General features: G+C 43.7%; 1 protein-coding gene across 1 annotated transcript in view; it reads left to right on the forward strand.

Annotated features, from left to right (window-relative positions):
- The window catches only part of RPRD1A (regulation of nuclear pre-mRNA domain containing 1A), a 103819-nt gene that overhangs the window by 26587 nt on the left and 58433 nt on the right, over positions 1-18799 (forward strand). The window contains exons 2-4 of the mRNA XM_083377163.1: positions 16284-16413; positions 17045-17151; positions 17236-17321. Of these exons, the coding sequence (XP_083233289.1) occupies positions 16284-16413; positions 17045-17151; positions 17236-17321 (323 nt within the window). The remainder of the gene's footprint in view (positions 1-16283; positions 16414-17044; positions 17152-17235; positions 17322-18799) is intronic.

The raw sequence follows: 18799 nt of genomic DNA on the forward strand, positions 1-18799 counted from the left end.
ATCATAAATGTACGTCAGTTGTCAAGCATCCAAATATAAATCACATGACCACAGGGAGGCTGTAATGGTCATAAGTGAAAAATAGTCATAAGTCACTTTTTTCAGTACTGCTGTAACTTTGAATGGTCATTCAAAACATTCTAACTGGTTAAGATTTTCTCAAAATTAGTTACACTTAAGTATTTAAATCTTTTTTCTCATACAAGCCATCACATTTTTTTACATTTCTCATATCTTAAAAGAAATAAGAGCAAAAAAACCAGAGAAAACAATTCTTTTATATAAACCATCCCAACATTTTTATATTTCTCATGTAAAAAAAACAAAACACAAAAGAAAAAAAAGAAGGCATATTACTTTAGGGGCTCAACCCTCTTAAACTAATCTTCATTTATATTCAAAATCTTTCTATTTCTTTAACCATATTCAAACAAATATTTAATTTTTAAATACTCCCTCTGATAATTCCCATCATCTAATTTCTTAATTCTCACTTTAGCCTTTTTTTTTGCCCAACATCTTTCTTGTTCAATATGCTTTGATGAATTAAAGTGTCTTCCCATAATCTTATAAATGTTATTGCAGGTACAAAAGGCAAAACAGATAAAATGTTTTTATAGGAAGGTTTTGCCCCTTCATATTCATTGAAAATCTTTTCCTTTTTGTCTTTCTTGATTTTATTTATTATTTTTTGTCTCTCAAGATCTCATAGTTCTCCTGGCAAAATCCGTATTACCAAATCTTTTTTCTTGTCATCAAACTTATTTTGTAATCTTAAAGTGTAGTTTGTTTTTTCCATGTTCAGAGTTCCCTGTAGATTTTTTTCCATCTGGATTAAGTCTTATTTCCTAGTATTGTTAAATTCCATCTTGAAATCTCTCTCCTCTGTCTCATAATCAGTTGTCTGTTTTATCTGCTCAATCTCTATTTTTCTGAGAATTTTGGTGTTGTAAAGTTAAATTGGAGATGTGTTCATTTATGTTTTCAAGGTTATGTTTAATTTCCTCGTGGTTTGAGATTATTGTTGTTTAGATTAATTGCAACATAGCATAGATCTCCTTCTGGAAAGTATTGATTTTTTTCTTGGTATATTCTTTCTGCAGATCTCTGGTTTCCATGATAGCCAAAAATCAGGGTTTTCCTTTCTCTGCAGATGGCTTTAGAGTCACAGTTGAGTTAGCATTTGTAATCCAGAAAGCTCAATTCTCCAGCATGACAAGTGGAGTATACACAGATGGGTTATCTTGCCTTTCTGCCCTAGAGACTAAGTCAATCAACATTTGCCATGCCTCTCTTCCTCCTGCTAGGAGTCCCAGTCATGACTTAGTCTTAGCCCAAGAGAGACGTGGTGAAGATTGGCTCTAGCAGGAAGACAACACTATAGGATATTTTTCCAGGTTGTATCTTTCCTTACCTTCCCTTTCTCTGCGCTGATATCAGCACTGCATTTTAAACCATTGTGAGTCCGAGCAGTTTTGCAGGCTTCGGCTGAAGCCTCAGGCTATTTTTAGCTCTCAGGCAAGGCAAACATGTAGCGGTCACCATTTTGGATGCCACTTTTGTTGTTCCTAGGGAGGGGATCCTCCCTTCCAGCGAGGACATTTTAGCTGCAAAATAGACTCAATTTTGGCCACATTCAGCCAGCAGTCTTATTGCCCCAGCCATTGAAACTACTGCCACACTTAATTACTCATGTCTAGCATTGGAGCTGGAGATCATTTACTCGTGGCTGCCATTTTGAAAACAGTACGATCATTCTCAGGCCATTCAGAAGGCCAGAATCATGAGGCGTTTTTTTCGAGGGTCCTCATTCAATTCCAGGACTCCAGAAGGAGAAACAGATCAGTTCAATTTTCCTGTGGCAGAACAGGTGGAGATGGTTTCCCTTTCCGGTGAAGGGCTCAACCTTCAGGTCTCTGCTCCCCCTACTACAGCTAGATCTCTGGGCCCAGAGGCCACATTCATTCCTACAGCGGCAGGACTTCACTCAGGAAACAGATGCTCAGGAGACAGAACTATCAGAACGACTGCAGTTTCTGATTTCTCAGGGTATTGCCCAGGGTGTAGCTTCGACCCTAGACCAGACAGCTTGGCCTGAGTTGATAGCATCAGCGTACCCATCTCACAGTCCCCAGGCGGAATCAGCCACATACCAGGGTCAGTTTCCCCCTCCCATTCCTCCAGAAGTAGGATGACGTTCATAGGGGACGAGGATCAGAGAGAGCAGGGGATGTCATAAGATGAGGACTTATCTCCTGATTTCCCTCCTTTCATAGGCCTGTTTAATCTGGCCTTCTTTAAATCCTTACTTCACAAGGCCAGGAGCACTGCCCAACTTGGTCCTGAAAGTGTCCCTCAGGCTGAACCTTCCACCAGCCAAGGGCCTACCAGTAAGGTTTTTTGAGAACCAATGTTTACTCAACAGGAATTCCCTGTCCTCCCCTTTTTCTCAATGTTGTCCAAAGACAATGGTACTTTTCCATCCCTGGGGGGAACTGATAAAAAGTTATTTAATATGGCTCCAGCACTCTCAGAGGTCCCCACAGTAGATAAGCCCTTAGCACCTTTGGTTTCCTCTTTCGCTGTATCTGGGGATATAGCAGATTCTCTGAAGTCAGAGGATAAGAAATCAGAGCTTAATTTCCACAGGACCCATCAAGCCTCACCATGGGCGGTGAAGGCAGCTATATCAACTTCCTTTTTTGCCAGAACGTCTGTCCTCTGGCTACACCAATTGCAGGCTAGGGTCCCACCAGAAGAGGCATGGATGCACCAACATCTAAACAAATTAGTGGCTGCATCAGAATACATGGCTGATTCATCGTTGCATGTGGCCAGATTTTCCTCCCGGGCATTAGCATCTAACATTACCTCCCGCAGACTTCTGTGGCTCAGACACAGGCAAGTGGATGCTAGGTCCAAGTGGTGGTTGGCCTCAGCCCCCTATGAGGGAGGCCAGTTATTTGGAGAGGCACTAAATCCTTATCTGATCAAGAACAAAGATAAGTGTAAGGTCCTGTCCCCTCTTATCAGGAGAACAGACAGGAGAGCTACCCCTTATGCCCGAGGCAGTCCTTTCGTTTGACTGACACAGGGTTGGAATTCACTCATTACTCCCGCCCTTATCCTCCCAGACCAGAACGTCAATTCGACAGATCTGGTAACAGGGACAAATCCAGACAGCAATTTCAGGCCAAACGGGAGGCGCGGGAGGCCGTCCTTTCAGAAGGTCCAAGTGACAGCAAGGGTATCTCTTCCATAGGAGGCAGGTTGCCTCTCTTTGCACACAGATGGGAGAACATCACTACAGGTCTCTGGGTCCTCAACACCATCAGATTCAGCCTGACTCTGGAGTTCAACTCCATTCCTCCGAGGCATTTCGTCTCTTGCCCATCATGCAAAAATCCGGTAAACAGACACCTCATGAAGGAGGCCATTCGACGTCTCCTGGAAATCCAGGCCATAGAACTGGTACCAGCAGGGCAGAAGGGATGGGGTTTTTATTCCATTCTGTTCATCATTCCAAAGGCATCGGGAGGATGGAGAGCAATCCTGGATTTAAGGAAATTAAATACCCATTTGGTATACAAGAAGTTCAAAATGCAAACGCTCCAATCCATATTAGGCATCAGAAGCGGGGACCTCCTGACATCCATCGATCTCACGGAGGCCTCCCTGCACATTCCCATCATTCCTGGGCACCGCAAATTCCTCAGGTTCTTCTACGCAGGCCACCATTTTCAATACAGAGTTCTACCATTCGGCCTGTCATTGGCTCCCAGAGCATTCACAAAGGTCCTGGCAGCGCATCTGAGGGCCATTCCGGTACGTGTCCAGTGTTATCTGGACGACATCCTCATTCAGTCCTCCTCAGTCCAGATGGCTCAGTCAGACCTGGCATTGTCCATCAAGACTCTCCAGGACCATGGGTTTTTGGTAAATTTTCAAAAGAGCCAGACAGTTCCCTCCACATGGAAGAATTTCTGTAACTGGTGTGAGAGCCTACAATTAGATCCAGCTACAATTCCTATTCCAAGAATTTTGGATTACTTACTGGAGGGGCTTAAGAAGGGCTTAGCACCCAACACTATTCACAGGCAAGTTGCTGCCCTGTCCTCGGTGCTCACATATGGCAACTCGGAACCCTTGGCTCAACGCCCCATGGTATGGTCCTTTATCGGGGAGCAGTCAACACCAAACTGCCTGTGGTTCACAGATATCCCTCATGGGACCTGTCCAAGGTCCTACAGGCTCTCACTTCACCTTCATTTGAACCCATCAAAACCTCTTCTCTGCGGTTCTTGACATTCAATGTCGCCTTCCTAGTAAATGTCACATCAGCAAAGTGCATCTCGGAATTGGCAGCACTTTCAATTAGAGAAGACTCATGTATTTTTCATAAAGGCAGGGTGGTCTTATGCTTAGACCCCTCATTTGTCCCTAAGATCAACTCATTGTTTCACAGGGTGCAGGAGATTGTGCTGCCAGATTTTTGTACAGAGCCATCCCACGATTTGGAATGTAAATGGCACACCTTGGACATTTGTAGAGCCTTGCGTCACTGTATTAAGCGAACTGCCTCTTTTTGCAAATCTGAAGCTCTATTCGTTTCATTCCAGCCCTCTTCAATGAGTCAGAAGGTGTCTGCCTCTACTATAGGCAGATGGATTAGGGCTTGCATAGCAGTGGCATACCTGATGCAGTCCTTGCCAGTTCAAGGCAAATTACCACAGACTCCACTCACAGTGCTGCAACTTCAGTGGTGTGGGTGACAAAGGCATCAATAGAAGAGATATGCAAGGCGGCAACATGGTTGTCCCCTTCCCCATTTGTGAGGCATTATAAGATAGATAAATTTGCCTCAGCAGATGCTTCATTTGGCAGGAGAGTTCTCCAAAGAGTAGTGACAGATAGTTGGACACAGGCCCAGACTTCTTCCCGTCCATAGGGACAGTGAGGCTTGGTATGTCCCATCTGTGGATTCTCCACTCGTCATGCTGGAGAAGGGGCATTGTCTTACCTGAACACCTTTTCTCAGCATGATGATGGAGAATCCACACACACCCAGGGTCCATCCGGTCCTGTGTCAGGGGAAATTGAACCACCACCTTGAATACTCATCAACTGCTGTGCCTTCGCTGTGACTGGGGATTCCTAGCCAGAGGAAGAGAGGCATGGCAAAGGTTGATTGACTTATTCTCTAGGGCAGAAAGGCAAGATTAACCCATCTGTGGATTCTCCATCGTCATGCTGAGAAAAAGCGTTCAGGTAAGACAACACCCCTTCTTTTTTTCTTTTTTTTTAACAGTTTATAATTCTCACTTTATACAAAGCCCAAGATGTTTCCTTTTTTTGTCACAGCTGTTCTTTGTTTTAAGACATTGAAAGTCACCAAGATCAAATTTATCTTTTCCTGGGCTTTGCCAGTCTCTGTAATAGAGCAGCTGTTGTAATATTTTCATCCACCACTAGATGTCAGCACCAGTTCTTTCAGTAATAAATACTTATTTACTTCAGTTTTGATGATATAAAAGGAAAATCTTAACAGATTCCACCGATTTCAAACTTATCCAAATTAAGTCTTATAATCTTTCTATTTCAATATATTTCTATTCCCCCAAAAGGTTTAATTCGCCACTTCCATCTGCAGGAGAGTGGGGCAAAAGTCCCCCTCCTTCTCATTTTCAGAGGCTTTTTTGCTTCTTGGGTTTTTTTCCCCCCAGGAAATCAGTTTCCAAATAGAAGAGAAAATCGCTGTTCTTACCCAGTTCCAAACACATTTTTTACACTCAGCTTAAACGAGTACTTTTGGACTTTGGTTGCTTGTAGCTTGGGCTAGACTCAGAAGTTGAGCTAGCATCTTCTACCAGTTTCTGGAGGGCTTTTCCCCTTTGTGTTGCCTCTACAGGCCAACTACAGGCCCATTTAGGGTCCCCTGGCAGGCAGAAATCAGCCGTAGGAAACGGATCCCCACGATCCCTCAGCTGCTGCACTACTGCACAAAACTGGAATTCCTTATTCATATGCTTATTGATAGATAATGAACAGCATGATAGTCCAGTGGTGAAGATCATCACCTCCCACTTTGAAGGTTGAAATTTCAATCCTAAATATTGGCAGATATTTTTCTCCTAGGATGCAAAGGAAAAAAAATAGCTGTGTACTCCATGAGGCATCAAGAAGGGCATCTAGCCATAAACACTTAGCTCCATCCAGTCACCCTGATTCTACTCCTAATTTTGGGATTATAGGATTGTAAAAAGGAAGGGCTTTTATGCTTATTGATGGATGCCAGTTGCTTAAGAATTATAAACATAATAGCATTAATAAATAACAAAGAAGGGAATATTTTATCATTAATTTTCTTTTTTTAAAAAACAAATGTTCAGTTTGGTTTTTCTGAACACATGTGAAATACAGATGTTTAACTTCATAAAAATAAATTTAAAAATACTTCTCTGCTAAAATATTACGAGAAAATTTTAGCATTCATAAAACTAATAGAATTATTTATTTATTTATTTATTTATTTATTTATTTATTTATTTATTTATTTATTTATTTATTTATTTATTTATTTATTTATTTTTGGGACTTATATGCCGCCCTATCTCCCAAAGGACTCAGGGTGGCTAACAACAATAAACACAATACAAATGTTAAAAAAAAGATTAAACTAACAAGCCCCAGTGATAAAATATTAAAAACATTTTCTTTTTAAAAACCCCTATCATCAGTCCAGGTCAGCCTGATGGAAAAGAAATGTTTTGAGGTCACGACGAAAGGACCGGAGATCCGGGGCCATCCGGAGCTCAAGGGGAAGCTGATTCCATAGGGCAGGCGCTCCCACAGAGAAGGCCCTCCCCCTGGGGGTCGCCAGCCGACAGTGTCTAGCCGACAGCACCCTGAGGAGGCCCTCCCTGTGTGAGCGCACCGGGCAATGGGAAGTCGTTCCTGGCAGCAGACGGTCCTGCAAATATCCCAGGCCTAAGCCATGTAGGGCTTTATAGGTAAGAACCAGCACCTTAAACCTCACCCGGAGGGCAACCGGTAACCAATGCAGCTCATGAAGGAGGGGTGTAATATGGGAGTTTCGGGATACTCCCATCACAACTCGCGCGGCTGCATTCTGCACCAGCTGCAGCCTCCAGGTGGTCTTCAAGGGCAGCCCCATTTAGAGAGCATTGCAGTAATCTATACAGGAGGTAACGAGCGCATGAGTGACCGTATGTAGAGCATCTCGGTCCAGATATGGGTGCAACTGGCACACCAGGCGAACCTGGGCAAAAGTCCCCCTGGCCACAACTCCTATATGATCTTCAAAACTGAGTCGTGTATCCAGGAGGATGCCTAAGTTGCGCGCCCTATCAGCGGGAGGTAACACCTCTCCTCCCATAACCAAAGATGGAACCTCTTGGACGAAACGAAATGCCGGTACGTAGAGCCACTCAGTCTTGGCTGGGTTGAGCTGGAGCTTGTTCTTCCCTATCCAGATTCGTACTGCTTCCAGGCAGCGGGACATCACATCGAGAGCATCACTGGATTGGTTCGGGGTGGAGATGAAAAGCTGGGTATCATCAGCATATTGATGATACCTCACCCCAAAACCACGGATGATCTCATCCAGAGGCTTCATATAGATGTTGAACAGAAGGGGAGAGAGGACTGACCCCTGGGGCACCCCACAACTAAGGGGCCTTGGGGTTGACCTCTGCCCTCCTGCCAACACCGTCTGCGAATGGCCCAAGAGGTAGGAGGAGAACCACCGTAAAACAGTGCCTCCCACTCCCAACCCCCCAAGATGTCGCAGCAAGATACCATGGTCGATGGTATCAAAAGCCACTGAGAGATCTAATAGGACCAGGTCAGAGGAATAACCCCTATCCTGGGCCCGCCAGAGATCATCCACCAGCATGACCAGTGCCATCTCCGTGCTGTACCCAGGCCTGAAACCCGATTGGTACGGATCCAGATACTCAGTTTCCTCCAGGACCAAAGGGAGCTGCCGTGCCACCACGCTCTCAACAACCTTCGCAAGAAAGCGAAGGTTGGAGACAGGACGAAAGTTATTTAAAATAGCTGGATCCAAGGCAGGTTTCTTGAGGAGGGGCCTCACCACTGCTTCCTTCAAGGCGGCAGGGAAGCACCCCTCACTCAAGGAAGCATTAATAACTGCCAGGAGCCAGCCTCGTGTAACCTCCCAAGCCGCATAAACCAGCCAGGAGGGACACGGGTCCAACAAACACATGGCAGCACTTAATCTCTCCATGATCCTGTCCACAAAAAGATGGACTAGGGGTGATATGATAGCAGTCGTCCAGTACTTGAGGAGTTGTCATAGAGAAGAGGGAAGTCAACCTATTCTCCAAAGGACATGAAGTAATGGGTGGAAGATCATTAAAAGAGAGATCCAACGTACAACTAAGAAGAAATACCCTGACAGTGAAAACAATTAGTGGAAAGGCTTATCTCTGGAAGTTCTGGTGCTCCATCACTGGAGGTTTTCAAGAAGAAACTGGAGAGCACGGCGGTCCCGCTTGGGAGGGGAGTGAAAGGGAATAGGTGGGTGGGCAGCCAGGTCACTGAACCGGCAGGGGGTGGTCACAGAGCAGGGAGTGGCCTGGATGTGGGGGTCCCTGAAATAAGTGGGTGCGGGGTGCGTGGCACAACTCCCCCCACCCTAGCTTGATTTTGATGTGTGCGCCTCGCCCCACCTATTGCAACTAGAGGGCAGGGTCTTTTTCCTCAGCACTCTTATTTTATTAATTTTATCAAAGTATAAAATACAAGGGGAAAAAGCATAGAAAAGTAAAAAAAGAGGGCGGCAGCTGCCACCTCCTCCACAATGAGTGGGGGGCGCAAGCCTCCCCTGCCACCTCAGTCAGCCCTCCATCACCACCCATGCACCTTATTGCACACTTTCTTGCTGCCCTGGACCACTTCACATCTCCTCCGTTCTGGAAATGACAGCCCCATTTTCTGCCACTTTCTTCCCAGCAGAAGGCAGGAAAGGAAGGACACTTTGTATGGAAGGATGCTAAGCCCTGGGGAAACTACGCTATCTGGAGCTGGGCAAGGAAGGCCAAGCTCCCCTTCGCCAATGGTTCTGCAAAGCCCTTGAGGAGCTGATCTGCTTCCTGCAGGGGCCCTGGCCTTCCTCGCCCAGCTGCAGCTAGTGTAGTTTTCCCAGAGCTTAGCATCCTTTCATATGAAGCATCCTTCTTTTCCTCCCTTCTGCTGGGAGGAAGGTGGCAGAAAATGGGGCTGCCATTTCCAGAATGGAGAAGGAAGACATGGGCTGATGCAGGGCACCAAGAAAGTGTGCAAGAAAGTGCGGTGGCGGCGACAGAGGGCTGGTAGAGGGAGGCAGCAAGGGATGGTTACATCCCTGGTCACAGTGCAAGCTATCGGATGGTTGGTGATGGAGGAGGAGGAGGAGGAGGTGGCTGCCACCAGGCAGGTCATCTGTGGCGAAGCGAGGACGGCAGGGACAAAAAAAAGCCCCTCCAGTAGCAGACATGGCTGTTGCCCAGTGGCGGCAGAACCTTTCACTGTCACTCCCTTCTGGCAGAGGGGGACCGGGTAAGGCCCATCCTCCATAGCATGGCAGTCTGACGTGAGGGGAATTGAAGGGAAGAGGTGGGCGACTAGCTGGGGGGGAAGGTCACTGGGGAGTGTCCTGGATGCGGGGGGCCCTGGAGTAAGCAGGTACGGGGCATGTGAAGCAGTTCCACCCCCCAAAAAATAAGATTTCCCCCAAAATAAACTCTAATGTATTTTTTGGTGCCAAAAGAAAATATAAGACCAGGTCTTATTTTTGAGGAAACACGGTACCTAGGCAAAGCTTTGTGAAAATATTTTTGCCCATGTCCATGATTCAGAAGCAGAATTTCAAAAGTGTTTCTGTTTCAGAACAGGACATCACTACTCCTATGTGGTGTGGGGATTTCACTGGTGCAAATGGTCAACTGCACTTCAGTCTTGTTTGGATTAAATCTTATTTTATTAGTCCCTATCTAGATCATTGCTATACCCAGACATCAGTTATGGCTTCTTCAGTACACTTTTATGAGCTGTTTTCTGCTGGATCTGAAGCATTGCTGAATGTATGAAATAGAATAAAGGCTTTGGGAAGGTTCTAGTTAAATCTGATTAAATCAATTTATCATGCTTTATCTGTATGTCAGACTAAGGCACAATAGTTTGAACAAAGGTATTATTTATGATAATTCTATATTATAATGGATGATTATAATAATATTATTATTCTGTTAATATAACATACACCAGGTTATTATTGACTAATGATTTTCTGGAGCCTTTTCAGTCAGATTATGGCCTTTTCAGCCCGGTTATGGCACAGACACAAATTTGGTTGCATTAATTGATAATTGCCGGCAAGAGTAGAATGGGGTAATGCAATCATCCTTGCTCTTTTTAACCTCTTATTGGCCTTTAATAGGGTCAACTATGGTATCCTTTTGGGTCACTATGAGTTTGGGGCTGGGTGGTGCAGTTTGCACTGGTTAAGCTCCTTTCTCTAGGGTCTGTCCCAATCTACGTTGATAGGGAATGAGGAGTGATTGTCCACTCCTTTGTAGGATGCCGCAGGGTTCTGTACTTTCTCCACTCCTTTTTAACTTCTACATGAAGCCACTGGATGTGATCATCCGTCACCATGGATTGAGGTATAAATAGTATGCTGATGATACTCAGCTTTATATCTCCACCCCTGGTGATCCAAGTGATGCTTTGGGATATCTGGAGGCTGTGGGGGCCTGGATTAGGGACAACAGGCTTCATCTGAACCCTGGCAAAACCGAGTAGTTTTGGGTGCATGGAGCTTCAAGATGTAGGACTTTAACATCTTTAGTTCTGGATGGCATTATCCAGATAGACTGGATCGGTGACTTGGGGGTTTTTTTTGGACTTGCAACTCCTGCTCAGAGAGCACGTGGCAGTAACAGCTAGGTTCAATTCCATTTTGTGCATCAGTTGCAGCCTTTCGTGGATCAGGAATCCCTGTGTTCAGTCACTCAAGGCCTACTCATCTCACGTTTGGACTGTTGCAGTGCTGTACATGAAGAGCAGTCAGAAGCTACAGTTGGCACAGAGTAGGGCAGCATTGTCAGTTCTTGGAGTCCCTAGAGTGGCCCATGTTACACCACTGTTGGTGTTGGTAATCACCTATAAAGCCTTTCATGGCATAGTTCCAGGTTACTTGAGGAACTGTCTTATCCTAATGGGACTGGCCCACTCCACCTTTGCTAGCAGAGCTGTTGGTCAAAGAATTTTGGCTGGTGCGGTAGAGGAGAAGAGCTTTCTGTGCTGTGGCTCCTGCCCTTTTGAACATCTTACCCTCTGAGGTGAGATTGGCTCCCACCCTCCTGACTTCATAAAATGTGATTCTGCCAGATAGGTTAGGGTCCCTATTGGGCACCTTGACACTGGTAGTTGAGTAATTAAAAGCTAATTCCACCTCCATTCCCCTGCTCCCTATTTTTCCTAGTCCCTCTTTTCCCATCTTACATTAATTATTTTGACTGTCATTTTATATTCAATGATTTTAATGTTTTTAATATTTATTATGCTGTAAGCACCTAGAGTCATTTGAAACAAAACAGGTAATGAATAATCTAATGAATAAATAAATAAATGAATAAATACAGGTGAAATAAAGGTCAAAGAGAGAGTTGTCCAATCAGTACCTGATTGATATACCCTTCTTCAGACAATGTAAGGTAGTGATTGACTTACGACCACAATTTAGCCTAAAATTTCCATTGCTAAGCAAGATAGTTTTTAAACAATTTGCACCCCATTTTACAATTTTTTGCTACAGCTGTTAAGCAAATCACTGCAATGATTTGAATGAATCATGTGGTTGTTGTGTGAATCTAGCTTTCCCCATTTCTTTGCTTTTTGGAAGCCAGCTGGGAAGGTCAAAATGATGATCACATGATTAGGACAGTGCAAGTGTCATGAATACAGGGAGTGCAGAATTATTAGGCAAATGAGTATTTTGACCACATTATCCTCTTTATGCATGTTGTCTTACTCCAAGCTGTATAGGCTCGAAAGCCTACTACCAATTAAGCATATTAGGTGATGTGCATCTCTGTAATGAGAAGGGGTGTGGTCTAATGACATCAACACCCTGTATCAGGTGTGCATAATTATTAGGCAACTTCCTTTCCTTTGGCAAAATGGGTCAAAAGAAGGACTTGACAGGCTCAGAAAAGTCAAAAATAGTGAGATATCTTGCAGAGGGATGCAGCACTCTTAAAATTGCAAAGCTTCTGAAGCGTGATCATCGAACAATCAAGCGTTTCATTCAAAATAGTCAACAGGGTCGCAAGAAGCGTGTGGAGAAACCAAGGCGCAAAATAACTGCCCATGAACTGAGAAAAGTCAAGCGTGCAGCTGCCAAGATGCCACTTGCCACCAGTTTGGCCATATTTCAGAGCTGCAACATCACTGGAGTGCCCAAAAGCACAAGGTGTGCAATACTCAGAGACATGGCCAAGGGAAGAAAGGCTGAAAGACGACCACCACTGAACAAGACACACAAGCTGAAACGTCAAGACTGGGCCAAGAAATATCTCAAGACTGATTTTTCTAAGGTTTTATGGACTGATGAAATGAGAGTGAGTCTTGATGGGCCAGATGGATGGGCCCGTGGCTGGATTGGTAAAGGGCAGAGAGCTCCAGTCCGACTCAGACGCCAGCAAGGTGGAGGTGGAGTACTGGTTTGGGCTGGTATCATCAAAGATGAGCTTGTGGGGCCTTTTCGGGTTGAGGATGGAGTCAAGCTCAACTCCCAGTCCTACTGCCAGTTTCTGGAAGACACCTTCTTCAAGCAGTGGTACAGGAAGAAGTCTGCATCCTTCAAGAAAAACATGATTTTCATGCAGGACAATGCTCCATCACACACGTCCAAGTACTCCACAGCGTGGCTGGCAAGAAAGGGTATAAAAGAAGGAAATCTAATGACATGGCCTCCTTGTTCACCTGATCTGAACCCCATTGAGAACCTGTGGTCCATCATCAAATGTGAGATTTACAAGGAGGGAAAACAGTACACCTCTCTGAACAGTGTCTGGGAGGCTGTGGTTGCTGCTGCACGCAATGTTGATGGTGAACAGATCAAAACACTGACAGAATCCATGGATGGCAGGCTTTTGAGTGTCCTTGCAAAGAAAGGTGGCTATATTGGTCACTGATTTGTTTTTGTTATGTTTTTGAATGTCAGAAATGTATATTTGTGAATGTTGAGATGTTATATTGGTTTCGCTGGTAAAAATAAATAATTGAAATGGGTATATATTTGTTTTTTGTTAAGTTGCCTAATAATTATGCACAGTAATAGTCACCTGCACACACAGATATCCCCCTAAAATAGCTATAACTAAAAACAAACTAAAAACTACTTCCAAAAATATTCAGCTTTGATATTAATGAGTTTTTTGGGTTCATTGAGAACATGGTTGTTGTTCAATAATAAAATTAATCCTCAAAAATACAACTTGCCTAATAATTCTGCACTCCCTGTACATGCCAGTTGCCAAGCACCCAAATTTTGATCACATGACCATGGGGATGCTACAACAGTCGACATTCTGAAGGAGCTGGCAGATGTTATCTCAGACACATTGTACCATATCTTGAAGTACCTGAAGATTGGAAAAGGACTGATCTTTAAAAAAAAAGGGGGGGAAACAAACCCAGAAAACTACAGACCAATCAGTTTAACATCAATACCTGGGAAGATCCTAGAAAAGATAATCAAAAAACAGATCTGCAAACAACTAGAAGCAAACTATGTTATAACTAGTAACCAGCACGGGTTTGTTAAAAACAGATTATGCCAAACAGACCAGCAAAATGCTGTGGATGTAGTATACGTAGACTTCAGTAAGGCATTTGTTAAAGTAGACCACAACCTACTCCTTGGTAAGCTAGAAAAAGGTGGAATAGACAACATCACCACCAGATGGATCTGAAGCTGGCTGACAAACTGTACTCAATGAGTAGTCCTCAACGGCACTACATCCACATGGAGAGAAGTAAGCTGTGGGGTACCACAAGGTTCCATCTTAGGCCCAGTATTCTCTGATATCTTCATAAATGACTTAGATGAGGGAATTGAAGGGGAACGCTTCAAATTTGCAGATGGCACCAAACTGGCAGGAGTAACCAGCACCCCAGAAGACAAATTCAGGATCCAAAAAGATCTTGACAAACTTAAAACAATGGGCCCTATCCAAAAAATGAGTTTCAATGTGGAGAAAAGCAAAGTCTTACATTGATGCAGGAAAAATCAAAGGTACAAGTACAGATTAAGTAAGACCTGGCTTAAAAACAGTAACTGTGAGAAGCACTTTGTAGTCCTAGTGCACAATCACTTGACTATGAGCCAGCAGTGTGCAGCAGCAGCCAAAAAAACTAATACAATCCTAGGTTGTATAAACAGAGGTATAGAATCAAGAACATGCAAAGTATTAGTACCTCTTTATAAAATCCTAGTAAGACCACACCTGGAATACTGCAGCCAATTTTGGTCACCATATCACAAAAAAGATGTTGAGAGCCTGGAAAAAATTCAGAGAACAGCAACTAAGATGATGAAAGGCATGGAAACTAAAACATGAAGAATGGCTGCAGGACTTGGGTTTGGCTAATCTAAAGAAAAGAAATAGGGGAGACATAATAGCAGTATTTGAGGGGCTGCCACAAAGAAGAGGAGGTCATGTTATTCACCAAAGCACCAGAGAGCAGCACAAGAAACAATGGTTGGGAACTGATCAAAGAGAGAAGCAACCTGGAATGAAGGAGAAACTTCCTGACAGTGAGGACAATTAACCAGTGGAACAGCTTGCTTCCAGAAATCGTGGGTGCTCCATCACTGGAGATTTTCAAGAAGAGGCTAGACCAGTCCGTGGACCGGTACCGGACCGTGGCATGCCAACAACCAGTCCACAAAGAAGCAAAGCCCCATCCGTGGAATGCAGGCAGCACACAAAACCACACAGTCTCTGGTCCATGGAAAAACCTTTGTGCGTGGAACTGGTCCCTGGTGCCCAAAAGGTTGGGGACCTCTGGGCTAGACAGTCACTTGTCTGAGATGGTAGGGGGCTGGACTAGAAGACCTCCTAGGTCCTTCCAACTCTATTCTGTTCTAGTCTAGTATGAAAACCACAGCCCTAAGTCAGTTTTTTCAGTGTTGTAAATTTGAACAGTTACTAAATGAATGGTTGTAAGTCAGAGACTACTTGTACATCATGTAACAACATACAAGTAAAACACAGATTGAATAGGACTGAGGCTATATACGTTGGAAATGGCAAATGCGGCTGATGTTTCACCCTTGTAAAGAACCTGCCCTATCATTTCATCATAAAGTCCAACCTCAAGGTCTTGGATCATGCAGAGTCCATCAGCACTGAATCCCTGATTATCAAAGCCCAGGTGAGATGGCTAGGACATATCATGAGAATGGATGACCACTGTATGCCTTGCTAGTTGCTTTATAGTGAGTGGAGTTCATAAGAGATCTTGAGGTCAACCATGCAAGTGCTACAAAAACACTATGTTTATGTTTATTGGACTTATATACCACCCTTCTCCCGTAGGACTCAGGGTGATTCACAAGGAATTTAAAATAACAATACAAATTACAAAAGTTAAGAACAATTAAAATAAATAAATTTAGTCCTTGAATAAAATAAAACCCCTATTAAACTCCAATTAAAACCCAATTAAAATAAAATTACAATTAAAATTCTATGAATGAAATCCTGCACCACTGTGACATCCAACCAAGGGAACTAGAAATTGCAGCTGACAGAACCCAGAGGCAAGGCCTCTGCTCTAAAACCTGCATTGGCTTTGAAGACAGGCACCACCAAATTGATAGAAAGCTGTAATGATGTCACAGAATAACACACGGAATTACTATAGCAATGGACTTTCAGTGTTCCTATTGTGCTAGACTCTGCACTGGAACTGAATAGCCACCTCCATATTTATAGATGAACTGTGTAACAGTATGTCTTCTTGAAACCAAATGACTAACATATATAGTATATGTTACATAGGAGAGGCAAGGGGGGGAGGGAGAGGAAGGGAGAGAGAGAGCAGTATAACTAGCATATTGGATTTGAAACTGTACAGAATTACTGTCTTATTATCTTGTATGCAAATATGAATTTGACAAAAACTGTTCAATCTAGATTTCTACAATCATTCTTTCTTCTTTCTGTTCTTTCTTTTCCTTTTTTTAGCCAAACCAAACAGGAAGCTAACTTTTTTGTATCTGGCTAATGATGTTATTCAGAACAGCAAAAGAAAAGGACCGGAATTTACAAAAGATTTTGCACCTGTCATAGTGGGAGCTTTTAAACACGTATCCAGGTATAGTACATTCCATTCAGTATATTAATCTGAAGAACTATTTTTTTCTGGGCAAAAATCATCATCCTAGAATAATGAAAGTTTGACATACAGATTGCTGTTTGGTTTGGTTTGATTTGATTTGATTTAGAAAATGGAACTAAAGTGAATGTGTAAGTTTGTGTGTGAGAGAGAAAGTGAGTGTAGTGGAAGAGCTGTGTGTGTGTTCGTGTGTGTATAGAATTGGACTTGTAATTGACATAGGTGAAGGATGACTGTTTTAAGGCTAAATCTATACCAATGTATGATTTTAATTGGACCAGAGGTTTGTAAGCAGCATTATTTAATCTTAACAATATGAACATCAAGATTCAGACATTTGAAACGATCATATGATGAACTTCCAATAGAAAATTCTGTTATGCCCAAAAGACCATACTATCACCAAAACCTGAAAAGAGTTCACATATGGGAGCTATTCAGATATGTAGAAACTTTTGTTTTTCTGACTGAAAATACAGATAACAATCTATTAAAATATGGTGACTTGTAATAAATTTGTATAAAACAAGGTATATAGAAGTTTGTTGAGATACGTTTCTGTTTACTTGTTTTTCTTCCATTTCTATTGATGACTTTTTTGCCATCATAGTGAAACTGACGATAGTTGCAAAAAGCATCTGGGCCGTGTGCTGTCTATTTGGGAAGAAAGATCTGTTTATGAAAATGATGTATTGGAACAACTTAGACAAGCTTTGTGTAAGTAAATTTCATATGCAGCCTTTTATTTTATGGTTTGTATAACTTTGTACTTGACTTAAATATTTAATTTTTAATTTCTAGATGGAAACCCAAGGAAACGCACATATGAGCAGATAAAGATTGAAGATAACTGCTCTGCACAAAGCTCTCCATGTGATCCTCCCCAGGTACTAGCAGTGTATAAAAATAAACTGCAAATGTCTTGCTTCTAAACATTCTGTTGATACTGCACTTTGAGGTGTGTTTTTTTCTAAAGGGATCAATAGGGTGTTTTTCCAGCAACTGTAAGCTTTTTGTCTCTTGTGTTTTCCCCATATTGTTTGGCTAGGTACTACCGTGTTTCCCCGAAAGTAAGACCCTGTCTTTCTTTCTTTTGGGCTCTGAAGTAAGCACTAGGTTTTGCTTTTGGGGAACGCTTACTTTTGCCGGTACTGGCACCAGTAGGCTGTGAGCGTGCAGGGGTGGGGCGGGTCCTGTGCATGGAGTGGAGAGCATGTTGGCGGACAGGTTGCTTCCCTCCACTGCCAGACACCTGCTGAAGCTGCACAGGGTAATGTTGCCACCTCTGCCCCCACCCAGATGGCCTCGCCTCCCCCAAGCGTTTTTTTCACTAACCTGCCTTTCAGCTGCATTGCGTTTCTCTGTTTGCTTCTCAGCCTTCACCCCATGTTTGTGGGACTACCAGTAAAAAAAAAAGTTCAATCAGATTTTCTAACTTCTTGAGACAACTATAAGTTGTTAAAACAACCGAAAATTGGTAAACTTCACTTTGCGTTAGCACTTCAAAAGAAAAGAGGAAAAGCTCTATACATTAAAGAAACAATGAACCCTAAACAAATTTATGCAGATGAAGAGGGGAGAATATTGGTGGAAATAATGATGGATCAAAAACAGATACTGATGGTAGCAATATATGCACCAAATGATGAACAAGAACAATTTTACCAAAAATTACATTTAAAAAATTAGAACTGAACTATCAAAATCTCTGTATAATGGGAGACTAATGCAATAACAGATGGAACTTTGGACTATAAAGGCACTAAACAAGGGAGGAAACTTTACACTGCATAGTGGCGGGAGGGTGGGGCGCATGCCCTTCCTGTCCCAGGCCAGCCCCTGCCGCCCTGGGGCGGCTGGGCTGGGTGGCAGCGGGCAGGGTGCTGAGGTGGGGGCCACCAGGCCATCCAAAGTGGCAGGTGGAGCACCGGAGGCTCAGGGAGGGAGGGTGGTGAAGTGGGCGGGGGGATGCATGCCCTTCCCGTACCAGGCCAGCCCCCTGCAGCCCCGGGGTTCCTGTGCTGGGCGGCGGCGGGCAGGGTGGTGAGGTGGGGCTGGCCAGGCCAACCAAAGCGGCAGGTGGAGCACTGGAAGCTCGGGTAGGGTGGGTGGGCCATTGGTGAGCACAACGCCACTTGGCGGAAAGTAGCCTTGGAACAAATGGGACAGTTAAGGAAAAAAAAATCCTTGCTCCCCCCATGATTTGCCTTTCTTTGCTTACCTGACTCCCAGCCTTGTGCCATTTCTCCTCCGTGATCTGCCGCTTCCACGTGCAGGGAAACAAAAGTTTTTGGGGAGGGGGAAAAAGTCAATGAATTCCAACTTCACGAGATCTTTTTTTTTCACAAGAAGTTGGAATTGATTG

Source organism: Vipera ursinii (genome assembly GCF_947247035.1).
Source record: "Vipera ursinii genome assembly, chromosome: Z".
Lineage (NCBI taxonomy): Eukaryota > Metazoa > Chordata > Lepidosauria > Squamata > Viperidae > Vipera > Vipera ursinii.